The sequence below is a fragment of the Patagioenas fasciata genome, chromosome 22 (assembly GCF_037038585.1).
Source record: "Patagioenas fasciata isolate bPatFas1 chromosome 22, bPatFas1.hap1, whole genome shotgun sequence".
NCBI classification, from domain to species: Eukaryota; Metazoa; Chordata; class Aves; order Columbiformes; family Columbidae; genus Patagioenas; species Patagioenas fasciata.
The window spans coordinates 1,370,257-1,386,274 of NC_092541.1; the positions used below are offsets into that span (position 1 = coordinate 1,370,257).

General features: G+C 53.4%; 2 protein-coding genes across 2 annotated transcripts; one reads left to right on the plus strand and one right to left on the minus strand.

Annotated features, from left to right (window-relative positions):
• Nucleotides 1-383: 383 nt before the first annotated feature.
• RAB5C (RAB5C, member RAS oncogene family) lies at nucleotides 384-12,623 on the plus strand. Its single transcript, XM_065856528.2, has 6 exons — nucleotides 384-477; nucleotides 8,356-8,593; nucleotides 9,581-9,732; nucleotides 10,012-10,134; nucleotides 10,857-10,950; nucleotides 11,439-12,623. The coding sequence occupies exons 2-6, from the start codon at nucleotides 8,428-8,430 to the stop codon at nucleotides 11,552-11,554; spliced, it is 651 nt and encodes a 216-aa protein (XP_065712600.1). The 5' UTR covers nucleotides 384-477; nucleotides 8,356-8,427; the 3' UTR covers nucleotides 11,555-12,623.
• Nucleotides 12,624-14,421: 1,798 nt separating this feature from the next.
• Nucleotides 14,422-15,241, minus strand: LOC136112036 (heat shock protein beta-11-like). The gene has a single exon (XM_065856527.2). The coding sequence runs from the start codon at nucleotides 15,155-15,157 to the stop codon at nucleotides 14,570-14,572; it is 588 nt and encodes a 195-aa protein (XP_065712599.2). The 5' UTR covers nucleotides 15,158-15,241; the 3' UTR covers nucleotides 14,422-14,569.
• Nucleotides 15,242-16,018: the final 777 nt, after the last annotated feature.

Consider the following 16,018-nt stretch of genomic DNA (forward strand, 5'->3'; position numbering starts at 1 on the left):
CACGGCGCCTCCCGCCGCCGCTGCAGTTGACGTCGTTACCTCCCCCGCCCCAACGGGAAATAAAGGCTCTATTTTTCCAGCCCCGACTCCGGGTGTGTCTCTGCCCGCCGTTCCCCCGCCGCTCGCTGCCCCGCACCGGGAACCCCGTTCCCGCAGACCCGCCGGGGACTCCCCGGTCCCCGGGACCCCCGGTCCCGCATCCCCGGGTCCCCTCCCCGACTACAACTCCCATCGCCCCCCGCGGCGGGCGCACGCTGACGTCACCCCGCCCGGCTCACGTGATGCGGTGAGGCCGGGAGAGGGGCGGAGCCCCGGCGGGGTGGGCGTGGCGCTGCTGATTGGCACGTCCCGCTGCCTGTGGCCGGCGAGCTGCTGGCGGAAGGGGTGGGCGGATCCGGAAGCGGAACGGGTAAAGGCGGAAGTGAGGGCCTGGGCCTGCGAGACTCACCTGCGGCGGGGGGAGCGGCGCTCCGGGCGGTGAGTGGGGCCGGGACCGGCGGCTTCGGGCGGGTGGTGCCGGGAGCCGAGCGGTGCCCTGGGCGGTGCGCGGCCTGGGGACCCGGCTCCCGCGGCAGCCCAGGAGCTCGCCCGCCCGGGGGAGGCAGCGGGGTGGCGCCGCTCCGTGCACCCGGCGGTGGGAGCGGAGCGGGTTGCGGGAGCCGGGGTTTGGAGCGAGCTGCCGCGGCGCTCAGTAGGGTGGGGGCTCCGGGGCTGCCCGCGGTGACGCTCCCCGGCCGGGTCCCGTTCTCGCCGGGTGTCCGGGGAAGCGGCGCCTCCCCGGGGCTCCCCCGTCCGGGAGGGTCACGGGGCGGGAGCTGCGCCCTTTGCCCGATCAGCACGTCCCAGGCGGCGGTCCCGGACCCCGGGGAGCACCGTGTCCGCGCCGTGCGGGCTCCGCTCCGGTTTTCTCCGTCCGCTGGAAGGACTCGAGCGGCCGCTGCGGTGCCGGGGCTGCCCGGCTGCTCCTCCCCAGCTCCTTTGTGTCTCTGCTGACACCATAAATTCGGCAAAGTAACGCACACTTACAACCGCGTTTTAATGTTTTAAAAGTAGCATTTCTTAATCCCGAGGTCATACGTGGCTTATATTGAGAAAAAAATTGCATATTCATTACAATTCTTCACACCCATTACCATATTCCACACCTATTCTAACACAAGCTACCTGTTTAAGCAATGCTAAGCAACGTTTGCATGTTTCTCAGTTACCTGTTTTAAAAGAATATGTTGTAAATCTATGGCAGTTTTAAGAATAGGGTATGATTACTAAGTACAAAGATTCTATGGTTACAAGCTCTGCTTATAAAATGATTCTATGGTTGCGAGGTTGGTTGATCTTTAAAGGTTGCTGCCCTAGTTATCTCCTGAACTATGAGTTCTGCAGTTCCTCGAAATACAGCCTAATAGTTAGAAATGCGAGTATCACTGGTAGCGATGGCTGAAATTGAAATGGGAATTGGGGAAGGTGTGGCACCTGCAAGGACAGATGTGGTGTAATAGTTTATTGTAGCCACTCAGCTGCTGAGGTGGGAATAGAAACTGTGGAGTCTGAGAGCCTGGCTGTGCCCCTGGGAGCTGCCTGAACGGAGGATGTGACTCTATCTGCTGAAAATAGGTGCTAGTGGAACGGAGACTCTTTCTGGATGGTCGCTGGTGACAAACGCAGCCCCTGCGCCCCCCTCCGAGGGGTGTTTGGTGTGAAATGTGGGGCACAAAGTCTGCGAGGAGGTTCTGTAGCTTGTCTGGAAGGGAGCGCCGGGAGATAAGGCTGTGCTGGGGGGTTTGGGGCAGCGGGAGTGACACTGGGAGCGTGATCGCTGTGTGACCATGCCAAGGCTGACAGTGCTGATTACACGTGAGCAACAGGTCTGTAGGGCTGAATCCCTTATTCCTGGGAATATCCAAGGTGCTGCCAAAGCCCCCGGGTGTCTGGGTGGGACCTCTCTGCAAACTTAACTGTGGTTCTCGCTGTGAACCGCTCTGCCAGCGAGACCAAGCGCGGCGTTGACCCCATCTCTGCTGACATTTAACTTGTTGCTTTTGCACGTGGCTGTTGGATTTCTGACCTTGGCTGTTTCCAAGAGCGTAAGGAAATCGGAGGGAAGAGAATACACCGAGGTGCTATTTTAAGTCTTATGTGGAACAAGTTGCATCTACTATTCTTAGCTTTTATGTGCGGTGGGTCAATGTGTATTTGAGCTGTCCCGCTTATGGTGTGACATCAGTTCTGCTTTGCACTAAGCTGGGACTCCTGAGCCTACTCTGCAGCCTGCTTGAGACCAAAAGAAAGATATTTCTGGTTCATTTTGGCTTGATATGTGCTGTCTGAGTGAAACTCTGGGGAGTATCCCATTAATATTCACTGCTGCCTTGACTCTAAAAGTCTTTGCATTTTTTCAGCTTAGCTGGATACTAAAGTGAAAGAACTGACTGAAAATGGTGAAGAATTTGGAGCAGTGTAGGCAGCTACAAGATGATGTTGGCCTTAATGCGTTATTGGAGTGAGGAGAGCAGGTAAAGCCCGAGTCAGAGCTGGGAGCTTAAAAAAAGCAACGTTTAGGTTCAGTAACTGGGTCTTGGTGCTGAAATAATCTCAGACTTCTCTTGGGTCTCAACACTATGCCTGAATAACTACTTTTGTAGCAAAAAAATCTACCTCTAGAGGCAATCTTTGAGACTACAGGCTAATTTAGGCGACATTTGTTTTAAGATAGTGCCAGGCAGTGTAGGTCCCTCCAGGCTAAGTAGGTGCTGATAGCCCTTGTTTGGCTTAGGTCCCTTTCCTGGTGAAACCAGGTTTGGGCAGCGTCTGAAACAAAACTGTTTGGTCATGTTTTTGTACTTGGTGTGTGTGGCCAGACTTCAGTGTTGTGATGACAGTGGAGTTATCTCCATCACACTAAAGCTCTAGAATTGATCTAGACCCTGCTGGTCATCAGCTCTTGATCCTCATTTCTTGTGTTTAGCGGATAGGTGGTCATGGCATCTTCCTGGAGGGGGGGGTGGAAAGAATGCCAAGTGCTTTCAGACAGAGGAAATGAAATGGGAAGGCTTCTAATGAAGTGGGTGTAGCCCAAAGTCTCAGTCAGCATACTTGGAAGAGAGTAGAAATGGTGGAGTCAGCTGTTTTCTTCCCTTGGGGTATGAAGTTTGAAGTCCTCTTATGTAAGTTCTGTTAAGTCGTCAGACTAATACAGTGAAACCACTCCAAGTGCTGGCCAGAAACAATGAACCTTCCTGGAAGTGACAGTGTGGGAAAGAATAAAGCTTCATCTACATCTGAAAAGGAGCGTTTTCCTCCCCTGGAGCACGGGAATGAGCTGCTGGAGTAGTTCTACATAAACAGATAAGAAAAGGCCGACTTCTGTGTTTGCTTTTGTTTGGTAGAGCTCCAAATCAGGAGCTGCTAGAGGCGAGAGATCTCTGTGCAGTCTGGGAAAGATAATATGAAGGTCACTGACTCTTTTGCCGTGAAGATGGCAGTTTTCTGCTTCGGGTTAATGATCTCGCCTTGTTCACAGGGCTTTTGGTCAGAATGAAGCTGTGTCTTTTGAGGGTGTGCTGGGCAGTGGGCAATATGAAGGGTCTTGGCTGCAGAACTGAGAACTTGATGCTGTTGTTCAGTTTGTAGCTGGTCCAGACTCTGCTTGTGAGCTGCTCCTTCAGCCTAGCTGAGCCTCATCTCCTGTGGAACAGGACTAAGTTCCTGCAGTGTCAAGGGTCACTAAAAGTAGGTGAGACCTCCAGGAGGGAGTTAGTTTGGGGACAGGGGACAACTAGTGAGAAGGTGAGGTGAGATGAAGACGATGCAGAACCCTTCCACAAACGTCTTATGCTGCTGTTCATGCTGTTTCTCATTCTACTCTTCTTAGAGCAACCTTTGCAAGTGTATTGTGTCCAAGCTTAGCTAAGTAGAGCTTGACTGAAGCTGTGCTGAAGGTTTCCCTCACTCAGGTCTGGTGTGAGTTCACTTGTTCTTGTGTGAACACAACTGCGGGGTCGGTGGCCCCGAGGCGACACCTCCGTCTGCCCTCGCCGCGCGTTGCTCTGCTCAGCTGTGCTGATCTAACAGACACAAACTGCAGTTTCAAAAGCAGTTAGTCACACTGTTCTGCAGAATTTAAACCCCCACTGGATTAGGCTTGGAACTTCCTTGTGTGACCCAACGGGGTGATAACTCTTTTTGCTGCTCCCCAGTCAACTCTCTGTATAAAACCTGTAGCTCCAAGGCAGCATCAGTAAGTGTAATGTCTTTTTACCTAATGAGCCGTTTTCAAGGATTTGTGGTAAAGGATAACTACTTAAACCTAGGAAACCCTTCGGAGGGGATGTGTATGGGGTTAAACTGGCTAGAAGGTGGATTGAGGGAGCATCATGATTCCCTTTTCTGGCCCAACACTGTGCTTGGCTCAGTCCTGCAGGCTGGGATCTTGGCCTGGTCTTCCAAAGCCAGATCAGGGCACGCTGCCATCACAGTTTCCGAACAGTTTTAGAGCTGCCCTGCCTAGTTCAAGCAGATGCCATCTCACAGGTGAGATTTGGTCTCAGACTGCGCAGTAGCTTTGTGTATTTAACAGTGTGTTCCGATTTGGCTTGAGCTTCAGATCTTGCCCAAGCGCATCGCTGCCCGTCCAGATCAGACCTTCGGTTTGGCCACTTAAGAACCCTGAGAAGCAACAGAGACTTGGCCTTCATCAGGATTTCTTCCCTGGGGTTTGTCTTGGCTTAAAGGCTTTGTTAATCCCCCTTTAGAGGGAAATGGCTTCATTTCAGTGTGCTTCACAACCCAGGCTCGGGGAGCGATGGAGAGGCCTCTGCTGCTGGCTCGGCCCCGGTGGCGCAGCCGGGGGCGGCTGCATGTTGTGCCCTCCTGTATCCAGCATGTGTGTGGGATCGAGTGGTAACTGTGGGGTGGCAGCCTTGAAATCTCTGATAGAATTTGTTTTTGAGAAGCTGCTTTGAACAAACAGCCGGCTGCTGGGGCCGTTTTGGAGGCCGTGGCTCTGCAGGTGTCGGGAAGCAGATGCATGTGGGAAAAGCATGAAAAGGAGCTGGCGTTGCAGATCCCGCTATGCATGTTTAGGACTAGCTACCAACAAAAAGTAATTTAACTTTTTGCTGGTGTAAATCTTATTTATCTCTAGATTAAACTCAGTGTGCCCAAGTCTTTGGGAGGCTTGTTCGCAAGGCTCTACAGAGAAATTGTGACTTTAACTTCTGGTAGCTTAACAACCATCAGAATACTCCTGGAACTGCTCTCTGGGCTGGTTTAGGTCTGGGAATCTACATTTTAAGGCTGGAGCGCAGCTCCTGACAACTGCAGTGACTGGTTCCCCAATTCAGAGCTGTTACTGAAGCTCCAGGTTACAGCCTCACTGATCTGGAGACTGAGTGTTCCTTGTCTGCGGAGGGAGGTGCATCTTGTCTGGAGAAACACGAAGCATTAAAACTGATCAGGCTTTATGGGCTGAGGTCTGTACTTCCAGTTCTGTTTCCTGGTTTGTTGGTGGGAGCTGGACCTGTTACTTCATCCTCAGCAGTGTGGACCCTCCTGCTTTTGGAGTTCTTATTAATCATATGAATGTGTTGAAGTCAGGTTTGATGGTCCACGGGATGCTGATCTGGGCTCGTGGAGTCTGTGTTATCACACCTGATGCTGGTCCTGCTTGTGGAAGCTGCTTGTGAATCAGAGAATCATTTTGGTTCACAAAGACCCTTGGGATCATCAAGTCCAACCGTTGACCCAAACCTGGCCTGTGAATCTGGGTCCTAAAGCTGGGCTGCCAGTTCTGGATGGGAGTGAGGGAACAGCAGCCTCCTGCTGCCCAGCCCGTGTTAGGTGAAGCAGAACCACTCAGTAACTTCAGAGGTTGCTTTGCCAAGAAATTCATGTAACGCTGTCAGCTATTTAACAAGATAAATACTTCACTGGGGCTTTTGTCTTGAGTATTTTGAATTGAAGCCAACGAATCCCCAGCGAAATGGCTTCTTGCACAGCTGAGAGCAGCAATGGTCTTCTTGGGTAACTAAGTTCTTCAGGGCTGGGTTTCTGTGTATCGCCAGCTTCCAGAGTAGTGAACACAGGGCAAAAATATCAGATCCTGTAACTTCTGACACTAATCTAGCAGCTCCCCTGCGCTGGGGAGGCTTGTGAAGCAGTTTTCTTATGCAGGGGTTAATGTGGTAATTGTCCTGTGGACACAGCATTTAATGTGCACAACATTAGCCTGCAACAGCCACGGAGCTTATGTGTTGCTAATAGACTGCCTGGGGAAATTAATACAAGGTTAAACAAGCAAAAGCTGCTCCCTTGCAGACTCTGGCCAGAGGAGAAGCTCTAAGAGGTGGGAATGTTTTCAGGCTGATGGATGTGGAGCTGCTGATGTGCTTTTCCAACCTGGTGGTGACTAAGACGCTCCTACCCAGAGCTGCAAAGTGCCCCTTCCTCACTGCCCAGCAAAACAAGGTGGTCATTTACTTCTTATCAAGCTTTTTTGTCCTGTCAAAATAGCCTTTGGGGAGATGGGGCTCCTGAGGGTGTTACCAGCCTTTGCAAGGACCCAGCTCTGAACTGCAATCTCTTCACTGACTTAACCCAAGCCTGGACAGGCCACTCGAATCAACGGTTTCTTCACAGCTCAGGCCACCAACACATCTCGCTGCACCGAAGTTACTCCTCGTGGTTTCGTTTCTGCCCATGAGCTTCAGTGAAGGGTGCTGCCGAACAGCAGGTGTCTGACTCGCCTCCTGGTCAGGGCGATTTGTTTAGGTGGAATGTGTCTGTAGGTCAGAGCGTGCTCAAGTGCTGTTCTGAAAGCTGTGGAGTTTTTCCAGCCGATGACACCTGGAATGGCTGTAGATTTCCCATCACTCTATGGAACTGAGTTTAAACTTGAGATGGAGTTGAAGTAGCCCCACAGCAATCACACCCGGGCAGGCTTTGCTCTGGAAGGTGGAGATTTAAAACTCCTCATGGCTAAGCCTCTGTTTTGAGCCAGGCCTGAGGCTTGTTCAGAGGACGTGCTCCAGTTCAGACCCAGCTTAACTTGCTTGAAGCATCTGATTCGTAGGAATCTGGTATTTGCTGGGTAAGTGCTGGATGTCCCCTGAGCACACCCGGAGTTTCCTTGGGGGTGCGCTGAGGACTCAACATAAGGAGAAACAAGCGTTTGGGGGATTTTCTTTTGTTTTGGTTGTCTCTGTCAACAAGAAGCTTGGAGGGAAAGCGGTGATACAGAACAGATGCGATGGTTTATAGCATTTATCATTGTCAGGAAGTGGGAGTTGTGATGAGAACAGGAAATGTCCCTAAATCTGTGTAACTGTGCACTTGGAAAACACTCCTGCTCTGGGCTGTGTGCAGCCGAGCTCAGTGCTTAGGAAGGGGCTGAGACTCAGGTTTAACTATGAGACAGCTTGTCTTGCTGCTCCTGCTGGGGTTTGGTGCTTCTGCACAGATTTGGTGATGGGATGGCAGTTCTGATTGTGGGTGATGCTGCCTGTTCACTGCTCAGCATAGCTGGATGTGAACAGTCTCCTCGTCAAGAATGTGGCCGGTAGCCTGATGACCTGGAACGATGTGGGATAAGGGCAATAAGGGAACTGGGATGGGGTGTGGGAAGTGTTGGGTGTTGGCTCTGCGCTTGGATCAAGCTGTCGAGACTCTCGGTCCGTGGTTTGTGCCCATTTGCCGCAAGGGATGGGGAGCAGTAGTTGCTTTTATTCTCTGAATACTCAGCGTGTACCCAGGGAGCAGCTGCTGCCAAGGGATTTCCCTGTGCCAGGTAGCGATTCAAAGGCCTTTTTTAGTGCTGCTCTGAGGTGCAGTGTTCAATGGCTTGGTGTGAGCGCCTCTGAACCAACAGACTGAATGTGGAACTCCCTTTCATCTGAAGGGCTGACGTACCGGGCTGCTTCCCATCACAGCTCGTGTGTGGCACTCCAACAGCTCCATGTTGCATTGACAGCCTGAAGTCGCTGCTTTGAACTCGAAGGAGCTAAAGGTCAACCTGAGTTACCTCTATGAACCAAGTAATTGTTTTAATAGACGCAGCTCTAATGACACCGATCGGTGTGCTGGCTGTTCTTTACTTGCCTCACCCTAGCAAGGTATGTGTGACATCTACACCCCAGTGGAAGTGCTGGAGGGCCCACTGGTGGGGAGGAAAGCCTGTGTTACCAACATCCGTTCTCCAGGGAGGCTCAGACATCCCAGATGCTGCTTAGGGACAGAACCAGCCCGATGCTGCTGTGGTACAGCTGATAACCTCCCACTGCGGGTGGGAGTCAGACCCACCTTCTAGAACTGGTGCAGTTGGTCCATGAGCACGTCCCTAACTCTGCCCTCCTCTTGCAGTTGCAACCTGCCTCCGGGTGGATCCCAGCGCAGAGCCTGCAGCATCCCCCGCGCTCCCGCGCTTAGGCCACGATGGCGGGTCGAGGTGGAGCTGCCCGACCGAACGGACCAGCTGCTGGAAACAAAATCTGCCAGTTTAAGCTCGTTCTCCTGGGAGAGTCGGCGGTGGGGAAGTCCAGCCTGGTCCTGCGCTTCGTCAAGGGGCAGTTCCACGAGTACCAGGAGAGCACGATTGGAGGTGAGTGCCGGCTCCAGGTGCCTGTGGCCACAAGATGCTGCCCTTACTAATGCACACCAGGGCTGTCACAAGGAATAATGACTATTTCAGTCTGCTCTGGGTTCTTTTTGCTATAAATAGAGTCAAGCAGCTAATGCTTTAACTTTTGGTTTACAAATTGGTGGGAAGATCAGTGCAGCTGAGAATAATGCTATGGCAACTGTGCCTTCTGCTTCTAAGGCATCTTCACTTCCAGTGCTTGAATTCCTGCTTCTAATTAGAACTGAGCCCTTCAGTTTGGTTTATAGCCCTTAATTATCTTTTCAGACCATGACCTGGGATTTTGAGGCTGTTTCTAGCCTCATGCTATTAACTGCTTCCACAGCTCTTTCAGGTCTAGTAGTTCTTTAGCTTGAAATCATTAGCACAGTGTCACTAATCAAAGGTTGGTCAGCACCTGGGTCTCTGGGCAGCAATATTGGGAGGTGTGTGCTGAGAAAAGGTTTGATTTGTCCCTGTAGTAACACATGCGGGGAGCAAGTGTAGCTGTAGTATGGGCACAGAGGGCTTAATGCTCTGTGGACTCTGTTCTGCTTCAGCCTGTATCCAGGCCTGGTGCCTTTATCCTATTTGTAATAAGCAAGAAAATAACCCATTACTAAATTGGGGAGTGATGTGTTAACTGGGCTGACTTCAGAGCTTTGGGGAGCACCTCGCTGGTGATGCTGCAGCTGAACTGTGTCACCTGTGAGAGGAGGTGGCTCTGCTGCTCCAGTGGCCACCTGGGCTCTTGGGCCACCTCCCTGTCAGCTGCGTGGTGGCTCTTGTGCTCCTGTGTGCAAGGAGCTTGTGATAAAGAGCTGCAACTTCCACAGCAAACAGCACTGAAACGGCCTCTGTTTGGGGCTCCTGCTCGCTCCAAGGTGCAAACAGAACCTCTCCGAGCTCCTGGCTCTGGATGGGGATGCTCCAACTGGAGGGAAGGCCAACACACACCTTGTCTTTCAGCTGCCTTCCTAACACAGACGGTCTGCCTGGATGACACAACGGTGAAGTTCGAAATATGGGACACGGCGGGACAGGAGCGGTATCACAGCCTGGCGCCCATGTATTACCGAGGCGCCCAGGCGGCCATCGTCGTCTACGACATCACTAACACAGTGAGTACTGGGGGGGCTGTGGGTGTTGCTGAGCTGTGTTTGCTGGTGCTTCTCGTTTCCACGGGAGAGCATTGGGGTTCAGAGTCCCTGCAGGTATTGAGGTTTTTAAGCTAACGGCCTCTTCCTCAGTCTGACCGAGGCTAAACTGATAGAGGATCCTGCTGCAAAGTGCTGTAGAGGCAGAACACTTCTTACAGGAAAGACTTGTTCTAATCATATCTTCGCTGTGGGTTTGTAAGAGGCTGCCCTTCCTGACTGCTGCCTCCTCTTTGCTTCCAGGACACATTTGTACGGGCCAAGAACTGGGTGAAAGAGTTGCAGAGGCAGGCTAGCCCCAATATTGTAATTGCACTAGCAGGAAACAAGGCAGACCTTGCTACCAAGAGAGCTGTGGACTTCCAGGTGAGTGGGAATCCAGATCAGTTGTTACCTGAGCAAGTCAGGAAGGCAGCTTTTTGCTGAAGCGAGGGAGGTGGTATGTGCGGAGTGCTTTGAGGGAGAGCCAAAGGCGAGATTTATGCTGCTGAGGACCCCAGGATGCTGTTCCAAGGGAGTTTCAGCCTGTCTTTCACATGCACTCCTGTCAGAGCCCTTGTAGCTCTTGTTGGTAACATGACAAATGTGGAGAATAAGGTGCAGAGAGCACAAGCTTCGGCCTTCTCTGGTGCCTTACTCCCCTGGGGCTGCCTTTATGAAGCAAAATCTCTTAGATACAAGACATGTGAAGAATCATTCCCAACTTGTTCTCTACTCCTCGCAGCTCTTTCCTTGTCTAAGTCAAACATTCAGCGAGAAGCTCTTATCTCAACCCTGGGTTGCTTGTGCTGCATTTACAGTGTGTGTTACTCTCCCAGCCAACCAAAGTACAAGGTGTTGTGCTGCTTGGGACACGCTGTGTCTTTATTTGGCTCAAGCAGCTCACAAACAGCCTGTGCTGCTGTGCCCCAGCTCAGTGCTGGGACACCAACCATGTGATATTGTCACTGTGGGGCTCCCAGTTGTCCCAGTCAGGGAGCTGGGGTGGGACAGAGCGTTTCTTCAGTGTTCAGTTTGCCAAGGAGTGAAAGCTGTTTGGACCTCCCCTTGGCAGGCTGCCTTCAGCGCTCTAATGTGATTGTTTGTAGGATGCACAAACATACGCAGATGACAACAGCTTGCTGTTCATGGAGACGTCGGCAAAGACAGCGATGAATGTGAACGAAATCTTCATGGCAATAGGTAAGGGCTGGAGTAGCAGTGAGCAGCCCCATGGAAACTGGGAGCTCCATCTCTGTGATTTCCTAAGGGATGTCTCACAGAGGCACCCCAGAAGGCAATTTAGGGAGGCCATGCGCTCCAAACAGAATAACCAGAACTGTTTAGCAGAAAGTCAACTAGAAACAGGGATTTATCAGCTGGGGTCTGGAGGCTCTTACTGGGTTAGATACCTGGTTTGCTGGACTTTGTGAACAGTTGTTCACTGGGAGTTTGGAGCCTTTGCCTTGCAAAGCCTGTTCCCTCTCCCTTTATCCAGGCTGGTAAGGAAGGGGCAGGATTGACAGCACTAGAAGGGTTGGTTTGCTGTACTCGTGCTGCTGGCAGCATCCAGGCCTAAATATCTTAGTACTTGCAGCCTTAGGTCAGAGTGGGGCTGAGCCAGCCTGTGGCCCACAGCGGGGAGCAGGCTGGCCTCTGTTAGCCTACTAACGTCTATTCTTTCTTTCTAGCCAAGAAACTGCCAAAAAATGAACCCCAGAATGCTCCTGGAGGGCCAGGTAGGAATCGGGTGGTTGACCTTCAGGAGAGCAGTCAGCCCAGCAGGAGCCAGTGCTGCAGCAATTGAGCGGCCGCCCCTGCCCGACCGAGCCCTCGAACGACGTGACTGGAACCCACGCTAACAATCGCACTTAACCGTAGAGCGGCCGCCGCCGGGGCCGCTGTGATTTCTCCATCCCTTTCTGATCATAGGCTGGAGGGGAGTTCTTCCACCTGCACCTTTCTGTACAAATACTAATTCAATTCTAAGTCTTAAGTCACTTTTTTTAATATATGAACTTCTGCTCTTCCCTCTTCCTGGTGGTGGTGGATGCACGGCCTGGTGTCTGCCCAGCCAGCCCATGGGTGGGGGCCAGCAGCACCCAGGTCCCACAGTACTGTAGTTCACTATTGGAAACAAAGGGATATTGAGACTAGAAAACCTTGTTTAAAACGACCCGTGTGTAAAAGCTGAGGCTCATACCAGTATGATATTGCCTAGAACAACCACTAAACTGTAGCATTATAGTGACAAACTCTGGCTTTTCAGCCACTTCTTGACCAAATCAATCATGAGTATTCTGGGGTGGGGCAGAGGGAAGCAAAACTGGTTTCTTCTGTATTTTGTATTGTATGTTTCTTCATGTAACCAATCAGTATCTTGTCAATATAGTACATACAACTAGCTGCCTGTTGTCTTTATTTGTGTTGGACTCTAGCATGCCAACTCTTTTCTATCTCCAGTTCTGTTGTAATGCACTAATCCTGTTGCAACTTTTGCAAAAAAAAAAAAAAAGATCTTGTATAGAAAATTGTCCTTTTTTTGAATGGTTGTGATGCCACTAATGTTGTTAACCCTGCTCTGGTGTGAACACACATGGTTCCGATGTACAGAGGTGGGGTGGGGGAAACCTCGGATAACTCGCCAGTGGGAAACAATATGTATTGCAAAAGCCTGTAATTCCACAAAGTATGAAGGGAGGTATTAAAATGGCTTCTGTTGCCAGACTCTGATGTTGGCTGCTGCCTAGTGCCTAATGCAATGTCTTATGCATACTGGTATTTAAGAGGAACTGTCAACTCTAGCGTTCATCATGAACTTCAGTTTTGTGTGATGATAAACAAAGAAATTTTTATAAACCTATCCTAATCGACAATGTTCATGTTTCTTAATCAGCTCGGAGCAGGAGGGGAGTGGAGCAGAAGGTGACGGTTGTGCTGGAGGCTGGTGACATCTCGGCTGGAGCACGAGCTGCATGTGGAGTGGGGGTCCAGGGGGGCTCCGAGGGGCTTTGCTCACCGGGTGCTGCTTCCTTGAGGGACTCGGGGCCTCTGTGGGACTCCCGAGGTCTCATCGCTTCCCCTGTGGGACAGACTGGTGCTGCTGTTGCAAAAGGGCTTCCCCAGTCCCAGCGATCCTGTGAATGCGAGGTGCTGTTGCCATCTGCTGGTTTCTGTGGTTCCAGGTTCACAGGGCTCGTTTCTGGCTCCTCTGAGGATTCTGGGGCTCCATCTCCGATTTCCTAAGGGATGTCTCACAGAGGCACCCCGGGAAGCAATTTAGGGAAGAGATGCTCTCCAAACAGAATAACCAGAACTGTTTAGCAGAAAGTCGACTATAAATGGGGATTTATGAATTTTTCAGTGCTCTGGCAACAGTCAAACCACAGGTTTGATGAACCGGTTGGAGATGGATGTGGGGTCTCAGGTGGGGCCCCCATGTTATAGCCTGGTTGGATCTGCTTGTGGTCACCACGAATGAGGTGCAGAAGCTTCTCTGGTCACCGAGGGTCCTGCTGCCCAGCTGGGGGAGGTGACTTGAGTCTCATTGTCCCAGTAACGCTCTGGATCTCATCCCGTTGTGGGGGGGTTGCGATTGCTGCAGGGGGTCTGGCTGCTGCCTCAGCACCTGCTGCTGAGCTGGGAGGGACCCAGTACCGGGTTGGGGATGCTCTAAGGGACTCCGAATTGGACTTGGGACCCTCTGTAGGACTCGGTCCTCAGTCCAATTCCAAATCCCTTAGAGGGTCCCCAACCCAACACCCTCTAAGGGACTCTGAATCGGACTAGGGACCCTCTATAGGATTCGGTGCTGGGTGGGGGACTCTCTAAGGAACTTGGAATCAGACCAGGGGCCATTTAAGGGACTTGGTACTGGATTGGGGAGCCTCTAATGGATTTGGTACCAGGTTTGGGACCCTCTGTGGGATTTGGAATTGGACTGGGGACCCTCTGTGGGACTTAGTGCTGGGTTGAGGACCCTCTAAAGGATTCGGTGCCAGGCTGGAGCCTCTCTGAGACGCTCGGTGTGGGGCTGGGGGCTGTCGCTGGCTGCGGAGGGTGCAGCAGAGCAAACCCCCCTCACTGCCGGGTGGGGAAGGGCTGTCTGAGCTGCAGAGCACTCTGCACAGGTGTGCCTGTCTGTGTACCTGCTGCATGCCTGCTGCCTGCCCGGGCCTGAGCCTGAGCCTGCCTGCCTGCGCTGCTTAAACACCGTCTGGAGTCGGGCTTCACCCTCCGCCCGCTGGGCTCTCGGCTCCCACACAGCTTGGAAAGGGGCTGCAGGACACCCCAAGTGTGGCTACAACAGGGGCACCAGCACCCAGCCAGGCTGTTTGCTGTGGTTTTTTCCATCACCCAGGGAGGGGCTGTGGGGCTGGTGCAGATGCGGGCAGTGCATGAGGGGCTGATGGAGCTCCCCAGGAGAGCTGCCCCTGCCCTGGTGCAGGTGAGTGGGGCTGATCCTCCCCCTTGAAACCTTCCTGCCTCCCCCCAGCATCACAGTGCCTGCAGATCCCTCCCCACTCTGGGTCCACTGTCAGGCCCATTTTGTGCTGCCCTGAGGCACCAAGAGAGGTTTTTTTCCCCTCTCTGCACATCCAGATCCTCCGGCTTAACCAGCTGAGACCAGGGCCAAGCCTCCCTATCAATCAACACAAGGAGAGCACAAACAGGTTCTATGCAAAAGTATTTTTATTGGATACAAAAACATTCCAGTATAGTGAAAAAAGAGATATAATTGCTGGTGGAGCTTGTCTGGGCTAAAAGCCGAGATTCGCTGCTCTCCGCTCTGGTCCTGCCGCAGCCGTAGCTTCTGCTCCCATTACGCCTGGGCTTTGCTGGTGGCTCCGTTCTCAGGGGCTGGTCCGGGCTGTGGTGCTGCAGGGCTGACCTGGATGGGCACGTTCCTCTCCCCGCTGGCCGTCAGGGCCAGCTTGGGGGCCTCAATGAGGAGCTGCCCCTCCTTGGACAGGGAGCAGCTCAGCGCCTCCACATCCACGTCCTCGGGCACGTCCCACTCCCGCTTCAGCACCTCGTACTTGTAGGAGAAGCAGCCCTTCTCATCCGTGTTCTGCATCTCCTTCTGCCCCACCAGCACCACCTTCCTGCCCACCACCTTCACCGACAGCTGCTCGGGAGCGAAGTTCTTCACGTCCTGGCAGACGGAGAAGCCGTCCCCGGTGCTCTGGGCCAGCGCGGTGCTGGTGCTCGGGGCTCGCTCCATAGCGGTGGTGGCTCCGTGGCTGGTCAGGAGCTGCTCGAAGCTGCTCATGAACTCCCGAGCCTTCTCCATCTCCTGCTGCAGCTCGGTGAAGATGGTCTCTGCGTGCGGCCAGAGGGTCCTCACGGTGCCCAGGCGGCTGGCCAGGGAGCTGGAGGCGAACGGGGCGAGATGCATCCGGCAAAGCATCGCGGCTGCTGTCGCTGCTGCTGCTGTCGCTGCTGCTGCTGTCGCTGCTGCTGGTGTCGCTGCTGCTGGTGTCGCTGGTGTCGCTGTCACCTCTCCGCTGAGCTGAGAGCGCGATGCCCCAGCTCTGCCGCCCGCAGCTTTTATTCCCTGCGCGGGGAGGAGTGGCCTCGTCCCGCCCATCGCGTCACCCCCGTGGAGAAGCGCTCGGCTCTTTCCAGCCCGTTCCAGCTAATTCTTGTTACTCATCCCCGAGCGGAGGCACCTCGCAGGTTTTGCCCAACATACCTTTATCCTGAGTCTTGCGGCTCCGCTCTCCCGGCTTATAATTAGCAGCATCACCTCAGCCTCTGAACGGGAATCCTGAGCCGCCCCTGCCAAAAATCTCTGGACTGTTTCCCATTCAGGGAGCTGGGTTGGGCTTCTCTCCTTCGAACCTTTGCCCCCTCACCTGTGGCCTGTCCCCCCCCATTTGCAGGCAGGAGAGCCCCTCTGCCCCCCCCACCTTTCCAGGAGCCTCAGCTGCTCCCAGGTGAGAGCAGAAGCCCATCCATGGGTGGGATGCACAGGTGGGGTGCTGGGACAGAACATAAAGCATCCTCTGGGAACGGGAGGCCCCTAGAAAGTGCGAGAGGCGCCTGGCAGCGGGTGACGTAGGGACACGTTGCTTTGGGAGGGGACTGTCCCTGTGTTGGGTGCAGTCACGAGCTCCTGGCACAGCGCAACCTGTGCTCTGCGGGGACCCCAGCGTGGGGGCCACGGGAAGGGCTTTACTCGCCCCCCGGCCGGTGGTCCCGTGGGTGCCGCTGCGCCGCGGCGGCTCTGCAGAAACCCGAGCTCCCGGCGGTGACTGCAGCTCCCTAT

What these genes read in the sequence shown, in the direction of transcription:
- RAB5C (XM_065856528.2), top strand. Translation starts at nt 8,428, where the DNA reads ATGGCGGGTCGAGGTGGAGCTGCCCGACCGAACGGACCAGCTGCTGGA. An exon ending in CCAGGAGAGCACGATTGGAG is followed by an intron (nt 8,594 to 9,580) that starts GTGAGTGCCGGC and finishes CTTGTCTTTCAG; the next exon opens with CTGCCTTCCTAACACAGACG. An exon ending in AGAGAGCTGTGGACTTCCAG is followed by an intron (nt 10,135 to 10,856) that starts GTGAGTGGGAAT and finishes GATTGTTTGTAG; the next exon opens with GATGCACAAACATACGCAGA.
- LOC136112036 (XM_065856527.2), bottom strand. Translation starts at nt 15,157, where the DNA reads ATGCTTTGCCGGATGCATCTCGCCCCGTTCGCCTCCAGCTCCCTGGCC.